The sequence below is a fragment of the Oryctolagus cuniculus genome, chromosome 6, assembly GCF_051225735.1.
Source record: "Oryctolagus cuniculus isolate XC-2025 breed Fujian yellow rabbit chromosome 6, ASM5122573v1, whole genome shotgun sequence".
Classification (NCBI taxonomy): Eukaryota; Metazoa; Chordata; class Mammalia; order Lagomorpha; family Leporidae; genus Oryctolagus; species Oryctolagus cuniculus.
This window is the reverse complement of record NC_142872.1, coordinates 126094816-126113707: the sequence shown is the minus strand read 5'-3', so window position 1 is coordinate 126113707 and position 18892 is coordinate 126094816. Positions and strand designations below refer to the sequence as shown.

Below are 18892 nucleotides of genomic sequence, written 5' to 3'. Positions count from 1 at the left end.
AGAAGTGATTTGAGAACGCCAGTTAAGAAGGTTTTACAACAGTGCAGGTAGGAGCCTGTTACTAAGGCTCTCTCTGCTGGTGGAGAGAACATTGCAGATTCTAGAAATAGTTGAACACAGAATTGGCAGGACCTAGTGCTTGACTGAATATGGAGTTTGGGGGAGAAGCTTCAGAGGGAAATCTTGCAGGATTCTGGCTTGAGTCACTTGGTAGATGGAGGTGTCCCTTAGAGAACACCAGACTTCCACCAGAAGGTGAGGTCTGCAGATGAGGAATGGAGGAGATGCCGAGTCCTTTTGGACTTTTGCATTGGAAGGGCTCAACCAAGACTGGGGTTTTTAGGCTCGGGGGAGAGGAGTGGGCTAGAAATTTGATTTCCCATTTGCCATTCATGTTCATTTTTTTTTTCTGATCAGAATGACTGTGGTCTTCAAATTCCATTTTTTTTTAAACTGAAAACTCTTCCATCAAACCTTTTCACACATTAGTTTATCAATTTATCATCTCCTCTTCAACAGACTCCTGGAACCATTTTTAAAGCTTAGATATCTTGACATCGCAGCCGTCTTAACCGACTGGAACGACAGTGTGGGGGGAAGCTCTGGTTCCTAAAACCCACAGTTTTCACTTTTCACATGGCCATCGTTGCCACTGAACTAGATCAAGAGCTGTGTGGACGAGCCCGGCTGGCACTTCTCTCCTCGCTCCCGCTTCTTCAAGATCGGCGCTCGGGCCTCCCAGCCTCTCCCAGCCTCTCCCAGCCTCTCCCAGGCGCTGGCCGGTTCTTTCCTCGCTAGGGGACGTGGCGTTTCCCCAGCATGGCGAGGGCAGGCACGCACGGTGGCCACCGCCGAGCTCTGGTTCCTTCAGGGTTTAACAGGCGGCGGGCTCTACAGGGCGCCCCTCCTGAGGTCAGGGCGGAGCGGGAGGACTGGGGACTGGAGGCGGCGGCGGCGGTGCCCGCAGCCTCGGCCCAGGGGGGCCAGGGGCCCTGGGAAGGCGCGTGACCGCCCGGCCCGGCCTTGGCCTTGGCCTCAGGCGCCCGCATTGTCTCAGCTCCATAGCAACTCGGGAGAGGCGGGGGCCACGCGAGGCTCCGGCCTCCGTGTCGGCTCCGGGGCGGAGACGGGCCCGGACGGGCGTTGGGCGCGCGGGGTTGCGGCCCTGACGGGCGGCGGCGGCGGCGGCCATGCCCGAGAGGCGGCTCGACGCGGGTAGGTGGGCGGCCCGGGAGCTGCGGAGCGCGGCGGCGGCTCCCGCCGGCTGCTGCCGGGCTGGGACGCAGGCCCACGGGCGCCTCAGGACTTGAACTCCTGGCCCCCGGCGTCTCCGCTCCCCAACATTCGAAAAACGGGCGTCACTGCCTTGTCGTTGTTTCTCAGGAATTTCGGCTCCCTCCGGACTCCCTTTTGCAGCGGGAATAATGGCCACCTTTCTGTATTGAGGGTACTCCAGGGTCACGAGAACTGAGTGACCAAGCTGGGTTCCAGAGCCCTTTCCTCTCTTCCATCTTGAATTCCCACTTAAAATCCCACCCATGTGCAGAGAACGAAGAGGGCTAGGTGCTGTCTCAAATGATTTCACGTGTGCTAATTGGAAGCCAGACTTGAGTGAGATAATGTGATATTTTATCTCGTTTCAGAGCCACCAGCCATTACAGAAGAAAAATTTGTAAGTATGACTTAGATGACTTAGACCGGATACTTTTTTTTTCTTTGCTCATTTTTTTTTTTCTTTTTTTTTTGCTGGAGGAGTACAGTGCTAGCTGTGGGTTGGTGACCATGGTGACAATGTGTACACAAGACCTTTTTTGTTCTTTAACAGGTCCATGTTCAAGAAGGGCCAGTTGATTTGTAGGGTGGATGCTGGTCATGGTTAAGGTTCTTTCGCAGAAATGACCTCATGTAATTTCTCTCAAGCTCTGTAACGTCTCTGTGAGAGGCCGGTTTTATCGCCATGGTTTTACTGGGCTGTGCCGGTGCAGTCCCTGGTCGCGGTAAACATTAGGAGATCGCCTTGGTTGGTAATGAGTGGTCAATTTATAATTCCACTTAAAATGTGCTAAATATTGTGCTTAGCTCACGCTTCTGGAGATGGTGAGCGATATTAAGTACTTTGCCAGATGCATGCGTAGTCATTTCAACATGTGCTGTATGTTCTAGTGTAGTTCCCATGACATATTAAGCAAATGCCCAACGCAGACTGATAGGAAGAAGCAGAGCCTAATTCCTGCTTTAAGGTCGGAGTCCTATTCCAAGAACTCTTTACTTACGTCCCCCAGCACTTATTTCTCTTGTTGGCCAATCATTGTATTTACTTTTGGCTTTTAGTTCAACAGAGGGAGAGGGGGAGAGGGGGAGAGAGGGAGAGAGGGAGAGGGGGAGAGGGGGAGAGGGGGAGAGGGGGAGAGGGGAGTGAGGGAGAGAGGGAGAGAGGGAGAGAGGGAGAGAGAGAGTATTTCGCCAGCGACTTCTGCTTTTACCTTTTCAGACCTTTGGTCCACTGCTGAGAGAGGTACACACCACACACACACACACACACACACGCACGCATGCACGCGCAGGCACACACACACGGTAGAGGTACGGAGGGCGTATTTGAAATTCTCCCCGGTCCGCTGACCCTGTTGGCAGAACTCTGTTTATCGGGAAATTTCCTTAAGCTGCTGCAGGCCTCCCTGAACTGCCCTTCCTTCCAGCAGGAGGTGAGCGTTTCTGGAGCCAGCTAATCCTTTCCCATACAGTTCTGGCACGAGCTGTGTGATGAGCACTCAGCAACACGCTGCTGCATATTTGAGGAGTTTGCTAACCGTCCCAGGCATTTGGCCCCATGCACCAACTCTTAATAGCTTGAAGACTCTATTAGCCACTCCTCCTCCTTTGACACTATTATCTCCCAGTTCTCCCACCCCTCCTGCGTGTTTCCCCCCTTTCTGGCTGTTTTTCCCTTTTTCCCATGAAAGTATTGACTTCGTCAAGATTCTGGTCAACAGGTTTTGTCTGGGGAAAGCTCCTCGTCTGCTCTTGTAGCTTCCGCCGCCCCTGTTTCTTGGGAGCGCCGGGTCAACACACCTGTTTTTGATACCAGCTCTGGGTTATTGGACATCATCTGGATGTCTCTGACTCACTCAGCAGTCTCACCTGAACTCATCCCCCCCTCCCCCAACCACCACCACCTGTTTTGTTTCTTTCTGTTTCTGGTTGATGGTACCACTGGCAGCTCAGTCGCCCGAACCAGAGCCTTTCTTTTATTTGCCTCCCGTCCACCTGAAATCATTTACCGGGTTCCTTTCATAGCCAGATCCTTTCCTGCATCCTCCCAGCTACTGTCTTATTTCAGGCCCTGCATCCCTGGGCTGGACTCTGGCGGTAGTCCTAACTGATATCACCTCCTCCAGTAATTCCTCTGCCAACTCCAATTTTTCCTTTTCTAAAGCATAAAATGCAAACTCCTGTGCATCAGCTGTACTGGATTACTTGCTATTGCTTTGTTCTACGTACCTGTAGATTTTTTTTTTCCTGTGTGCCATTACTCCTGCCCTGGCCCAGTTTTGCTGTTAACCCTAAAAATGACCCTGTTCCTTGATTGCTCAGAACTTTTATTATGAGCTAGTATTTATTGACTGCTGGCTACATGCTGGTATTTAACCTCAAAACTACCCTATTAAGTCATGATTATTACCTGTATTTCACAGTTGAGAAAGGAAGTTTACGGAGGTTAGCTAACTGGGCCTGAGGCTACGCGTTAGTAACCAGCAGAGCCAGAATGTCAGACTCCACACCACACGTCAGCATTCAAAACCTTGTCTCTAACTTTTCAGTCCTCTTTAACCATACCTCCCAGTACGTTCTTCTCTGATAAAGATGGCATTCGTCCTGTTTTTGGTTTATAAAAGTACTTCCACATGCCTTCCATTCCGGCCAAACTGCCCTGTTTGCCTTCCTGCTTTTGCTGGTGAGTTTTGTCTCAGTTGCCTTTCCTCACCTACTTCAGAGTCTTGCACAGTCTTCAGTGCCCAATTCATCGGAGTTGCGCCGATCCGAAGCCAGGAGCTTCTTCCTGGTCTCCCATGGGGTGCAGGGCCCAAGCACTTGGGCCATCCTCCACTGCCCTCCCAGGCCACAGCAGAGAGCTGGACTGGAAGAGGAGCAACCGGGACTAGAACCCGGCGCCCATATGGGATGCTGGCGCCGCAGGTGGAGGATTAACCAAGTGTGCTACGGCGCCGACCCCTCTAATGTCTCTTGCAGCTAGTCATGTAACCAGATTCTGGCCAATAGGATGCAAGTTGAAGTGTTCTGTCGTACTTCTGGAAAGCTGAGGTTTATAGAGACCAAATAACAGACCCTCCCATCACATAGCTAGTAACTATGTTGAGCCATAGTTAGAAGCTGGGTTATTCTGACTGTTGCACGGATAAGTATGGAGAGAGAGAAGGCATCCTTTTGGTTCTTTTCTGCTGGCTGGAATAAGGATGTGATGCTGGAGCTGTAGCGGTCAATTGGATCATGAAGTAGAAGTGGTATTTGAGAAAGATAGTCACACAGGAAAGGGTCCTGTGCTGATCTGGGAGATGTGGGAAGCCACAGCGCTAAGCCTGTACTGCTGATGATCACACGAGAGAAATGAACTTCAGTTTTATTTAAATAGTGCTTTGCTGTTATTGTTGTGCTTCTGTGTTCATAGTGACTTTGTTCATATTGTGTTTTCTCAATCTGTGGATCTAAAAGTACAGTGCTATTATGGACACTTGAAAAATGCTTCCACCTTAACATGAAGTCTTCACCTTCAAAGCATAAAATAGCTCACTTACAATCAAATGTTTGTCGGGGACACACTACTTTGTATATATTTTAACTTTTTATGTGGAAAATTTCATTTCTTAACAAAATTGGGAGCTCTGTAGGGCTAGCCCTGTGGCTCAGCACACCTTACTATTTCCTGCATTGTGGATCACAGTGTCCGGGATATGCCATTTTATTAATATATATTTGTTGATAATTTCATACTTAGTGTTATTTCATTTATTTTTCTGCAAAATTTCCTTTGATGTGTATTTCATGTGTCTTAAGCCCCTGTCTTCTGGTGTTTTTCTCCTATGGTATCTTTGATAATTTTCTTAGAGGAAATATATACAAAAATTCAATATATTCAGTTTTCTTATTAGCTCCTTTAGGTCTGTATATTTTTAATTACATAAGCAAATAAGCAATGTATGTATGAGTACATTTATTCTTTTTTTTTTTTTTTTTTGACAGGCAGAGTGGATAGTGAGAGAGACAGAGAGAAAGGTCTTCCTTTTCCGTTGGTTCACCTCCCAATGGCCACTGTGGCCGGCACGCTGCAGCTGGCGCACCACGCTGATCCGAAGCCAGGAGCCAGGTGCTTCCTCCTGGTCTCCCATGCGGGTGCAGGGCCCAAGGACCTTGGCCATCCTCCACTGCACTCCCAGGCCACAGCAGAGAGCTGGACTGGAAGAGTAGCGACCGGGACAGAATCCGGCGCCCGGACCGGGACTAGAACCCAGTGTGCCCGCGCCAGCCAGAGTAGATTTATTCTTATAAATAATTCAAATAGTATAGATAAAAGGAATGCTTCTCTTTAGTTATTCATTTTTGGCATTTCTCATTGCTTTTTTTTTTTTTTAAGATTTTATTCATTTATTTGAGAGGTAGAGTTACAGACAGAGAGAGGGAGAGACAGAGAGAAAGGTCTTCCATCACTTGGTTCACTCCCCAAGTGGACACAGTGGCCATGGCCAGAGCTGAGCTGATCCGAAGCCAGAAGCCAGGAGCTTCTTCCGGGTCTCCCACGTGGGTGCAGGGTCCCAAACACTTGGGCCATTTTCTACTTCTTTCCTAGGCCTTAGCAGAGAGCTGGATTGGAAGAGGTGGCCATTTGGGATGCTGGTGCCAAAGGCAGAGGCTTAGCCTACTACACTACAGTGCCAGCCCCAAGAAGCAGTCTTTTCTTCTGGAAGTATATGAGACATATAGACACAGTTATAGTATGAAGTGATAGGATTTTTTCTAGAGAAACACTGTTCTAGATTTTTGAAGATGAAAAAGGATAGATGAAGGAGAAAAAAATTTTTTTCAGGCAAATCATCAGAATGTGCAACGGTGTGGATTTGTAAAAAAAAACTTGCTGTGACTGGAGCATGGTAGTTTAAAATGAGGCCCAACAGATGGGCAGGAGCCAAACTGCACCCTTCAGAAGGGTGGGAGAGATGAAGGTTGGTGTCTTACGGACAGGAGCTGAATCAGGGGGCTCAGGTTTCTGGCCTTTAATCCTGCGGCTTAGAAGATGTTCAGATACCCAAGAATTTCCTCTGGGGGCGATGATAGTGATTTGGGATGTTTCCACTGGGACACAGGAGGCTAAGAAAGCTGTTGATAAGGAGCCAAGAAACTTGGTCTTGTTTCCTTATACATAAGTACACCTCCTATACATTTTATTGTGAACATTTTTAAACATGAGAAAGTTAAGAGTTGAATATAGTGAACACCAATAGACTCACTCCCAAGATTTCAGTTATGTTGCTACATTGCTTTTTCGCATTTATGTCTTCTCTCTATCCTACTGTCTATCCATCAACTCATCTTCTGTTTTTTAATGCATTTCAAAGTAAATTATCAAGACTGATACACTTCACTCCTAATCACTTCACCATGAGTATCATGAACCAGTTTTGATATTAGTTTATTTTTTTATGTTGATGCAAAATTTATACACCAAAACAAAAAAAATTTCAGGACATCATGTGGTGAACTTTGACATATGTGTATATACTGTATAGTCCAAACTGCCACCAATACATAGAACATTTCCATGATCCTAGAAGCTTCCTGAAGCCCTTCGTGGTTCATGCTTGCTACCACTCCCTAGAGACGACCACTGTCCTACGTTTTGCTTTCCAGCGTTTCTTCTCTGTTCATGCGTTTCTGCTTGTCTTCTGAGTCGCTGCTTCTCCTAGTGATGTTTCTCAGTGTAGACTTTGAAGGGATTTGAAATGTGCTTCAAATGCTGTTTTCTCCACTTGAGTCTCTTCTGGTTCTTCCTACCAGATCACATCTTTTCCTCCTTTGGAGGAAACGGTTTACATTGTAATTTTCTTATGGCATGTATTATAATCGTTCATGGACCGTGGTTTTTTTTTGTGTGTGTGTATATTTATCTTATTTCCTCCTTCTCCTTTATAAGGCTTTCTTTGGATTTCTTGCATCTTTTATTAGAGTTGTGAAGAAATTACATTTTATCTGATTTCAAGGTGCAGCCAAACAGCTTTTTAAGCAAAGAATTTTACCTGTCATAATTAGCAAGCACATAAGCTACTTTTGCTTAACTCTCTTTAAAAAGTAAGGAACTTGAGAAGTTTGGACTAAAAATGGAAAAGCTGACTTCACTTTCACAGATGGCACACCTGTAGTGCATGAAAAGCCAGGTTTCCAGAGTGGATTCATTTCTGAAGCAGTGTTCCTACCTTCCATTGCATCACTCAACAGAGTCTGTGTTGCAAATTTGCAGTCAGGCTCATGGAATGATGTAATGGAGGAATTGATTGGAACTCAGTTTTCTTGATTGTACCATTAACTATCACCTGTTTATTGGTTATTTGGAAGACATGAAGCCCAAGTATAGAGATTTTGTTCATTTTTAAAAATATTTGTTTGTTTATTTTGAAAGTCAGAGTTACAGAGGGAGGGAGGTCTTCCATCTGTTGGTTCACTTCCCAGATAGCTGCCATAGCCAGCACTGGGCCAGGCCAAAGCCAGGAGCTGGGAACTCCATCCGGGTCTCCTACATGAGTAGCAGGGGCCCAAACACTGGGGCCATCATCTGCTGATTTTCCCAGACCATTAGTAGGGAACTAGATCGGAAATGGAGCAGCTGGGTTTGAACCAGTGCCAGTATGGGATGCTGATGTTGCAGGCAGTGTCTCAACCCACTATTGCACAATGCCGGCCCTATTCAGTTCGTTTTAATATATCCAAGTAAGTGGGTTATAGTAATTGAGCTACTTCTTCAGGTCAAGGTCTTTTTAAAATAATTTCTGTGATTAAAAGGTTTGGAGAGTAAAGGGCTTATCTGATCCTCATTGGTCTACACAACTGTTTGCTTATGATATGACAAGATGGTTGAACACAAGGAGCTAGGACTGTGGTGTGAGAGCATGCTCATTCATTTGGAGAGGGGCAGGTCTTCCCATTCATGAGAAAATCAAACACATGGCACTTGGGGCCTTCGCTGATTTCCCATTGCGGAACAGCCCCATATCAACAGAATCCGCTGTGTTTAATACAGATAGATATTAAGGTGCAATTTCAGAATAGAAGTAAAGATTTGGATGTACCTGAGTACTTTATGGTTCTGCAGTTGTGGGTGCAACCTGAGGATGTGAGCAGACACTTAGGAAATGCCAAATCACTGCGGGTGGAAGGCGGTGCTGCTGAGAACACTTAGCAGTCCTTGGGGATTCACCTAGAAATCAGGAGTTGGTGTTTAGAAGCAGAGTATGTTCATATTTGTTGAATTTAATACTAAGAGATGGAGGTTACAATGCATTTTTTCCTCTTTTTGCGTAATTCATTCTTACTGAATTTTACAAGATTATACCTCTCTGAAACTGATTAAGAAAAAAAATAAAACAGGTACTTCATTGCAGATAGTTTATTGAAGTATGAGGCATCTGGAAATGAATATACAAGTATGAATCCGAGGATTCGCCAGAATTTTTCTGGCAGGGTAACTGGCCAAGTCCTAGGCAGTATTTAAGCTCTATGAAATGCACATTCTGTGGCTAAAAAATTAAAAATAAAATGTGTATTTTAGAAAAACTAACCGATTATACTACCTTACTATTACTGATTAAAAGCATAACACCCTTGAGCAGGTACTGGGTCTATTAGTGAAGATGTCGCCTGGGATGCTTACATTCCATATTGGAGTGCTGGGTTTCAGTCCTAGCTCCACACTCAGTTCCAGCTTCCTGCTGATGTGTACCCTTGGAATCAGTAGAGAAGGCTCAAGGAGTTGGTTCCTGCCATCTATGTGGGAGACCTGTCCTGTGTCTCTGCTTCTCCAATAAATAAGTAAATAACAATTTTTAAAGAGAAAATACACTCTTCATATTCATGGATTTTTTTTTTCTTTTGTGACCCAGTATTGCAAAATTTGGCTACCCTTATTGTAGCACAGTGCCCCCTAAATAGAAAATACTAAAACAAATTTATTGGGGCTGGCGCTATGCTGCAGTAGGTTAATCCTCGGCCTGAGGTGCTGGCATCTGATATGGGCATCTGTTCTAGTCCCAGTTGCTCCTCTTCCAATCCAGCTCTCTGCTATGGCCTGGATAGCATACCAAGTGCTTGGGTCCCTGCACCCATGTGGGAGACCTGGAAGAAGCTCCTGGCTCCTGGCTTTGGATTGGCGCAGCTCTGGCCCTTGTGGCCTTTTGGGGACTGAACCTGCAGATGGAAGACCTTTCTCTCTGTCTCTCCCTCTCACTATCTGAACCTGCAGATGGAAGACCTTTCTCTCTGTCTCTCCCTCTCACTATCTGAACCTGCAGATGGAAGACCATTCTCTCCGTCTCCTCTCCCTCTGACTGTCTGTAACTCTACCTCTCAAATAAATAAAGTCTTTTAAAAATGTATTGAATTCAGATGTTTTCTCATAAGAATTAGTAGAACATAGTCCAGCAAATACAGGCCAGAAAATTATAGTTTGAAAGGTTGTTATATTTATAACTTCCCTCAAACTGATATCTGACTTGTTCTGCCCTGTAATAGTATATGCTTAGAACTTCACTTGAGCATATGCTAACTACTAAGGCACCACTGCTAAGGTAGTGGATTTATTAAATTCTTAGTTGTTGTTTTGATCACTTGAGATTCTTAGTAAACTAAATCCTAAATCTCAGATGAGATTTCTATAAGTTCCTTGATATAAATTCTGTGATTGTTTATAACTCTCTTGTGACACTACACTTACTTAAAGAAATTACCCTGAATGTCTGTTTTCAAAAGTAGATGTAAATGTAGTATACTATCTTCCTATAGCACTGTATTTCAGTGAATTTTTCAAAAATTGGCCAGTATAACAAAATAATCAGCCATATGGAAATAATAGCATTGAGTCATATTGTCAACTTTCATGTTAGATTTCCAAAATTGAAATATAATTATGAAGAACAAAATAAACATATGTACTGTACAACAGAGTGTGCCATCATATGCTTTTGACACAATGGAAACAATTACTAATAAAATAAGGTGTTTTATGACTTGGAAGAAGGATTTTGTTTTGGCAGTGGCTTTTCGATTTTGCCAACTTTAAAAGTGGTTACACTGGTGGATGAGATCGTTACGGAAAAAATGTATACAATCTTTATGCTTAGAACATGCACATTTTCAGAGTTTGCTATGTAGAAGTGAGGCTGGACCCGCATTGTGAGGACTGTGCCTCCTTCGGAGGGAGAGGCAGTAGAACATTTTCTTCATTTAGCTTGTTGCTTTCATTTAGGACATTTACATTCTCAGTTTCATTTTAACCCCAAACACTGCTTCTCTCTTTATTGATTCTGTCTTTAGTTTTATGAAATATGTGTATTTCAAATAAGTCTGTGGAAATGTACTATGTGGTGGCCTCACTTTGTATTTGTTGATGTTTCATTGGAGTGCTGTACTGTGTATTTCATGTCTTCTGCTCTCCAACCGGGTACAATAGAAGGGTCTTTAAGGTTATGTTCCATTCCATCTTCTTACTCCTTCCTTCCAGAGGTGCCAGCACTGTTTCTTTTTATAGTAGGAATTCACTGTGACGGACTATGAAAAAGGTTTGAAGGTCTCCATGATAGTAAGTGGATGGCAGAATTAGGGAATAATGTCGGTGTGTTTTTATCATTTTAGTATAATCACAATATTGCTTTTTGCTTTTGCAGGAAGATTCTTTGGCAACAGATGATTTCCTTGTGGACTACTTTAACGAATTCCTAAGCCTTCCAGTGAGTATAGCATTATGTTCTTTTGAATATGTTATCAAAGTAAACTGTTTTGTTCATGAACTATCTTGTGAGACAATATTATCAGTACTATTTTCTTAAAATATTAAAGTATTTAGATAAAGTTTTCATCTTTTATCATTTGGGTTTGCATTGTTTATAAATTATTATTATTGAAGAAAGCTGGAACTTTTCTAACCATGATGAAACATTCTGTATAAAATCTGATACAGGAGTAGTTGAGCAGAGGTGATAAGGACAGTGTATCAAAAAACATAAATTTCTTGCCTCTAGGCAATTATTGTCATTTTCTTGGTGTAGCTATTAAAGTGGAATTTGTATTTAAGACAACTAGGTTTTTTGGGTTGTTTTTTAAGATTTATTTTTTGAAAGGCAGAATGACAGAGAAGGAGAGAGAAAAAAAAAAAAAAAGGAGAGAGCACCAATCTGTTCGTTCAGGCCCCAAATGGTCACAACAGCCAGAGTTGGACCAGGCCAAAGCAGGAACCAGGAACTCCATCTGGGTCTTCCACATGGGTGGCAGGGACCCTTGTACTTGAGCCATCATCTGCTGCTCTCCCAGGTGCATTAGTAGGAAGCGGGATTGGAAGTGAAGTACCCAGGACTCCTACCCAGCCTCCCGTAAAGATCGGATGCAGGCATCCAAGTGGCAGCCTATCCCACTGCACCACAACAGCCGCTCCAAGGCAACTGGAGTTTTATATCAGTAGTAAATGAAACTCATTATGCTGTTGTAATGCAGATGGGCACCAGTCTTAGCAGTGACAAAGTATTCAGAGGTTTAGGAAAAATGAAATGAGGGTTCATAAAAATTCTTATATTGTTGTGTGAGAGTGAAGTTAATCAGCAATGGCAGTTAGGTAAGACAAGGTTTTTATTATGTACTGCGAAAGCTTTTTCATTAAAATTTTTACCAGGGAAAATGTGAAATGTAAAGAAGTCACAAGTGATTTTAAAGGAAGTGAAATCTTTTACAACCTAACCACACTGACAACATCTTCTGACAGGAAAATACCCTTCAGTGCTTCTTGCCAATTGAGATTTTGTACATATGTTTGTATCTATGTATGCATGCATGTGTTTTGTGTGTGACTTTTCCCGCCTCAAAACAATTGTGTGCTCTCTTCTCTCCTTGGCATAACGGGGTCTCTGGAACTAGTATAAGTGTTAGAACAGGCCTGTGCAAAGATACTCAGGGAGTTCTTAATTGATCTCTCAACTTTCATTGTCCAGTTGTGTATTATAAAGAACCCAGCATAGATCACATAGTTGCCAGAATTTTATTTTTCCAGATTGTGTGGTCTTGCCTCAGGGCTCTGCAGTCTCCATGTAAAGTACATTTTTGTAAAAGTTCAAAAAGAAAACTCTCTAAAGAGGTCTAATTGCAGGGCCAGCGCCATGGCGCAGCAGGTTAATCCTCCGCCTGCAGCGCTGGCATCCCATATGGGCACCGGTTCTAGTCCCGGCTGCTCCTCTTCCAGTCCAGTTCTCTGCTGTGGCCTGGGAAAGCAGTGGAAGATGGCCCAAGTGCTTGGCCCCTGCACCTGCATGGGAGACCCGGAAGAAGCTCCTGGCTCCTGGCTTTGGTTCAGCACAGCTCCTGAAGGAACCAGTGGAAGGAAGACCTTTCTCTCTCTCTTCCTCTCACTGTAACTCTACCTCTCAAATGAATAAATAAAATCTTTAAAAAAAAGAAGTGTAATTGCAGTTTCTTAACGTTTAAATTTTTTTTATTTTTTTATTTTTTTTATTTTTTGACAGGCAGAGTGTACAGTGAGAGAGAGAGAGAGACAGAGAGAAAGGTCTTCCTTTGCTGTTGGTTCACCCTCCAATGGCCGCTGCGGCCAGCACGTTGCGGCCGGCGCACCGCACTGATCCAATGGCAGGAGCCAGATACTTATGCTGGTCTCCCATGGGGTACAGGGCCCAAGTACTTGGGCCATCCTCCACTGCACTCCCTGGCCACAGCAGAGAGCTGGCCTGGAAGAGGGGCAACCGGGACAGAATCCAGCACCCCAACCTGGACTAGAACCCGGTGTGCTGGCACCACAAGGTGGAGGATTAGCCTAGTGAGCCGCGGCGCCGGCCTAACATTTAAATTTAAAAATTTTTTTTTAATTTTTAAAAATTTATTTGACAGGCAGAGTTAGACAGTGAGAGAGAGAGAGAGAGACAGAGAGACAGGTCTTCCTTCCGTTGGTTCACCCCCAAATGGCTGCTACGGCTGGAGCTTTGCCGATCTTAAGCCAGGAGCCAGGTGCTTCTTCCTGGTCTCCCACGCAGGTGCGGGCACCCCAAGCACGTGGGCCATCCTCCACTGCCTTCCTGGGCCACAGCAGAGAGCTGGACTGGAAGAGGAGCAACCGGGATTAGAACCCAGTGCCCATAAGGGATGCCGGCGCTGCAGTCGGAGGATTAACCAAGTGAGCCAAAGCGTCGGCCCAACGTTTAAATTTTAAAGCTCAAGATTTGTGATTACCTTGACCTTTACTTGCTCTGGAAAATAAGTTCTTCTGCTTAACTTTCTTTTATTTTTTAAAAATCTCCTTTAGATTAGAGAAGTAACAATAATAATAATAAAGACAATTTACCCAAAATGTGAGAAAAATTCAGCCATAATCCTGTCATCCAGTCAAACTGGATTACCATTTTTGTATGTTTTCTTTTAGGCTTTGCATGAAAGTGCAGGGTGTGATTTCTGTGGAGCTCTGTGTAGTCATGTTTTTCGTCCGTCCACTCAGCGGACACCTGCAGTCCGACTCCATCATGTGTCCTACGCGGCCCACTTGGGCCACCTCTTCTGTGTTTTCTGTCTCTCCACAAATCTTCCTGTGCATACCCCTTTTTGAAAAGGTCCCTTTTCATGTGTATTTAGTGCCCACAGTCTGCCTTTTAATTCCCCATTCTTCACACCCCAAGGTGAAAGAAGGAAAAATGTTGTCACAGGAATTTGGGGGCAGAGAGAAGAAGGAATGATGGATTATCAAACCAAGTGCCTGGCAAGACTCTCAAACAGATTACTAATATTTGCTTTATGAGCACTTAGCTGAGAATTAGAAGCCAGCCTGAGTTTACTGAGAACAAGTGTGCCAAACTAATCTCACTTTTGGGGGATACTTATGGACTAGTATTTTAGGGAACTGTAAATTTAGTGTATTATGATTTCAGCAAAGTATTATAAAAATAAATTATAAAAAAAGTATCATAAAATAATACATTGAATCGTGTTACTTCCTCTTCTGCTCCAAGCCCTGTTTAGTATGCTCCTCATTAAACTAAGAATAAAATCCAAAATACAATATGATCTGCCTCTTGCCATCTCTCTCTTTTTTTTTTTTTTGATAGGCAGAGTTAGAGAGAGAGAGAGAGAGAGAAAGGTTTTCCTTCCGTTGGTTCACCCCCCAAATGGCCACTAGGTGCTTCCTCCTGGTCTCCCATGCAGGTGCAGGGCCCAAGCACTTGGGCCATCCTCTACTGCACTCCCTGGCCACAGCAGAGAGCTGGCCTGGAAGAGGGGCAACTGGGACAGAATCCGGCGCCCCAACCAGGACTAGAACCCGGGGTGCCAGCGCTGTAGGTGGAGGATTAGCAAGTGAGCCGCGGCGCCAGCCCATCTCTCAGTCTTGATTTCCTACCTCTCTCCTCTTGTTTATTCATCCAACTGAAGGCTAACCTGCCTGCTTCATGTTTCTCAAATGTGAATGTGCCAAGTATCTTCCTGGACTGTCAGCTTGGAACACTCTTGCCTGAGAGATCTGCATCCCTTTCTTCCTGACTTTAATTGCTTCTGTTCCGAAAGCTCTCCTTTACCAACCCCATCTAAAATAATATCACCAACACATGCTCTGCTTACATTATTTTATTTGTCTCTAAAGCCCTTGTTATTATCTGTGAAATTAATTTTCAGCTATTTAAACTGATCTCTGCAACCAGTGGGAGTTGACTCCTAATGGCCTGCAGATTGAACTCCAAATTCCTTAGTATGGAACTCAAGATCCTTTGCAATTTGACCTTGACTTCGCCATTCTAGCTTCATGCTACTTGCACCTCCCCACACACCCTTCTGTCTGCCCCAATCCGCCAGCCCATCTTGCCCACAATTCCTGTTTGTGTGCTTGGGTCTCACCATGTCCTGGTTAGTCACAGGAATGATGGGTTCCTGTGTTTGAGTCCAGCCTCTCACTCATTACCCTCAGAGCTTAGAAGCATTGCCTGCTTACTTAATTCCTCAATTTATTTCTCTGTGAAGACGATGTAACTATCTTACAAGATTGCTGTGAAGTGAGGTGATGTGTGTTAAGCGCCTCTGTGGCATTGGTGCATCTCTTTCATTTCCCTTCACTAATTAGACCATTTCCTCTTGTGTTTCTGAAACATAACTGGCCATCACTCCTTAATAGGACTGGTGGAGTATTATCTAGACAATAATCTGTGCCGCACAAATCTGTCATCAACTTTTGCCTCTTAAAAACTGTTTTTTTAAACTTTTTTTTTTTTTTATCAGAGTCTTGCACGGAAACTTACAAAAGAACCAATGCTTTTCCACTTTAAGGTCACTCAGCTAGTAAGTGACAGGGTCCACCCAGGGCCACATGGCTCAGAAGCTTTTGATTGTCCTCCATTATGGTGTTTACAGAACTGGTGGCAGAAGAATAAACTGTTCATTTGGATAACACATTCTGGTCTCATTTTGATCCTGACACATAGTATGAAACGGACTACAACAAAGTTCATGTATTTTTAGGATACATTAATAGAAGAATAGTCAAGATCAAGAACAACATTCATCTGAAGGTACTCAGTGAGTGTTTTCTTGAATAGGGTTGAGTTGTCAGACCACATTTGGAATATTGTGTTCCTTTTCGGTGCCATATGTTGAGAGTTGTTCTGCCAAACCAGACTTAGGAAGACTCAGCCAATGCATATTCATGTCAGATGAGGAAGGGTTGAAAGAAGTGTGGGTGTTTAACCTGGCTTCGGGAGAGATGGTAGGGGCGGAATGGTGCAGTCCTTTTCAAATATTTGAAGATCTGATTGAGAAGAGGGGTTAATGTATTCTGTGGAACTGGAGGACAGAACCAGGGCCAGTTTTATGAGGGAAACTGATCTTCATTCACTATAAGGAAGAAGTGTAACGTTTGTTTTCTAACAGTAAGATAGGCTGGCTTGTGAAGGACTAAACTCCATGCGGTTCAAGGTATACAGGCAGAGGTTAGCAAATCACCTTACAGGAATGTTACATTCGTACAGGGAATATATATACATGTGTGTGTGTGTGCGTGTGTGCACACGCATACCTGTATTTTAAAATGTTTTGAGGAAAATGGAATTAAAAGATAAACTTATTTTGATGCAAAAAATTTGAAATCCTTGGCAACTTTTTAATAGTACATACTTCTATGAGTTTTTTTGAGTCCTGATGTGCATGGATTATCTTTTATTTCCAGTTTCCACAAACCTTTTTGAAGTACACTTGTGTGTATGTGTGTATATGAGGGTACTTCAAAATGTCTGTGGAAACCAAAATGAAAAGATAAGTTTATTTTAGTGCAAAAAGTTTTGAATTCCAATCATACTCCTATATGGCGGGAGCCGGGACTTTCCCAACCAAAGAAAATTTGATTAATTCCTCTTCTCAGTATGTCTCACAAGCTACATTATAAATTTCCTGTGGGCAGTGATTGTTTTTATTTTTACATCGTCCAGGTAAGATCATGAAATAAACAAATGAACCTAATTTTTTCTCCCCTTCTCTCCCACCACAGTAATCTAAGCCTGAAAGTGTAGCTATGGCTGTCTGGTCATCTAGATTTCAGAGACTTTGTACGTCTGTAGTGACAATGCCCAAGGTCCCACAGTTGCACTGTGGCAGAAATGGGCCCAGGAATCAGTCTCTCTGACTCCTACACTGTTCCTTTCCATTACACCATTACATCCTTGGGACTCATTGTGAGATCCAGAAATTGGTGGTTGGTAGCCTGCCTCCATGTTATTTTTTGATGAGGGGAATCCAGGACAGTTGCCGCTATTATAAATGATTATGGCACTTTCCAAATCCTAGCTTTCATAACTTCATTCTGTTTGTTCTTGGGCCAAGTTCACATTCAGATATTGTTTTCATTTGGTGTCTGGGAGGTTTTTTTTTTTTTCTGTTTTATTTTTTTGTTTTGTTTGCTGTCAACTCTTTATGGACAAGTGTTTGCTTATTAAGTTTTTTTCTGTGCTATAGTGTGAAAACATTTTTTCCCCTTTGGTTTTGTTTTGTGTGTTTCATGCTCACTGACTGTTGTGGGATAGAGTAGAGGAGCCCACATAGATTTAGGTTGGTGCTCTGTGGGTGGTTTCAAATGTTTGTGACATTTATGGTTTGCAGAAGCTGAAGGGGTGGCCTGTTCTATACCCTCCTCGCAAGGATAGGTATGTCATGTGTTCGCCAGACCATGCTTAGCTATGTGCTTTTGGAATTTTACCATAACTTCTTTTTTTGGACTGATTCTCCACACTTTTTAAAATCTGTAAACTATTATAATTTCTTTCAGCTTCATGAAGGAGTTATATTCTAGGTGGATTTAGGGGGAGATTAGGGAAAGAAAATAGATTTGGGGAGCGAGTGGAGAAAGGGGGAATAAAGAGGCTTGGTATTCCCTTCTCAGAATTTAAATACTCAGAGATTGATTTTTAGAGGAGTTGTTGGAGCTGTATAAACAGGGCAGATCGCTGGGTGTTTTGGTAACCTTGTAGCTCAAACACAGAGGCTTCATCACCTCATGTAACTCATTTAATTAAAGATATTTTCTATACATTTTATGTGACACATAATTCCTTCCATCCCATTGGTGAATGTATAGTAAACAGCTTATGATTAAACATCTAAAATGTCAATAAAACTTACATTAAGAGTTGTTATTGGTAACTGACTTATTACGTTTAAGTAGTCAGATGTTTTTTATTCACTGACTAGGATGCATGTTTAAAATATAGCTTTGGAGCTCAATTAGTTGAGACAGAGTTGGAGCGGAGATGAACATGTATTAAATTAACCTAGTCATTAGTTTTTAATTTAAATACTGTTCAGCTAAATAATTTGGCGTCCGGGACATTTCAGTGGTGCTGGGCTGGCAGTTTAAGCACATCGCTAATTATTCACAGGTTTTTTTTTTTCCTTCTCTTTTCAAAGAATTGTGGAACCAGCAATTTATTGTGGTAAAAATATTTTCATGCACTTGCTTTTTCTGCGAAAATATTTTTCGCACATGGATGACTGGTACTACAAAGTTAGCTTTCACCACCTTCAGGTCAATTCATTTTAGAACATTTGGAAAATGATACCCTTGAAATACGAAAATTAAGTAAGGAAAAGGGCAGTCTGTAACAGCTTGCAGTGGATTGGGCTTGAGCCTCGTGCTGAAGATTTTTCCTGTCATATGATTAAAAACTGAGAATTCTCTATATCCACCTACTCAGCTTTTTTGGAAGACACTTTCCTTGCCATTCATTTTAATCTCCCTTACTCTATGTATCTTTTTTGTTGTTGTTTAATTGAAAGGCAGAATCTCTTTCTGTCTCTCTCTGTCTCTGTCTCTGTCTCTCTCTCTCTCTCTCTCTCCCACACACACACACACACACACCCCTCCCAGAGAGATTTGCTGGTTTACTCTCCAGATGCCTGCGGTAGTCAGTGCTGGGCCAGGCTAAAACCAGGAGCCTAGAACTCTATTCGAGTCTCCCACATTGGGGTCAGAAACCCAAACACTTGAGCTATCATCTGCTGACTCCCAGCTGCATTAGCAGGAAGCTTGTTGGGAAGTGGAGGTGGGACTTGATCCCAGGCACTCCCACATGGGATGAGGGTGTCCTTTGTGGTGGCT

At 43.4% G+C, this 18892-nt stretch overlaps 1 protein-coding gene across 9 annotated transcripts in view; it reads left to right on the top strand.

The window, feature by feature from the left end:
- Window positions 1–302: 302 nt before the first annotated feature.
- The window catches only part of RGS22 (regulator of G protein signaling 22), a 145673-nt gene continuing 127083 nt past the window's right edge, over window positions 303–18892 (top strand). For 2 of the 9 annotated variants that reach the window (XM_089336386.1, XM_089336385.1), the window contains exons 1-3: window positions 306–912; window positions 1644–1672; window positions 10944–11006. Coding sequence is in view for 3 of the 9 variants with exons in the window: in XM_089336390.1 (XP_089192516.1) it covers window positions 2553–2705; window positions 10944–11006 (216 nt within the window). In the remaining 6 variants the exon portion in view is untranslated. Of the gene's footprint in view, window positions 913–958; window positions 1216–1643; window positions 1673–2457; window positions 2706–10943; window positions 11007–18892 lie in introns of those variants that run through there. The other 7 variants (XM_089336387.1, XM_051844670.3, XM_051844668.3 and 4 more) reach the window with 5 other exon arrangements.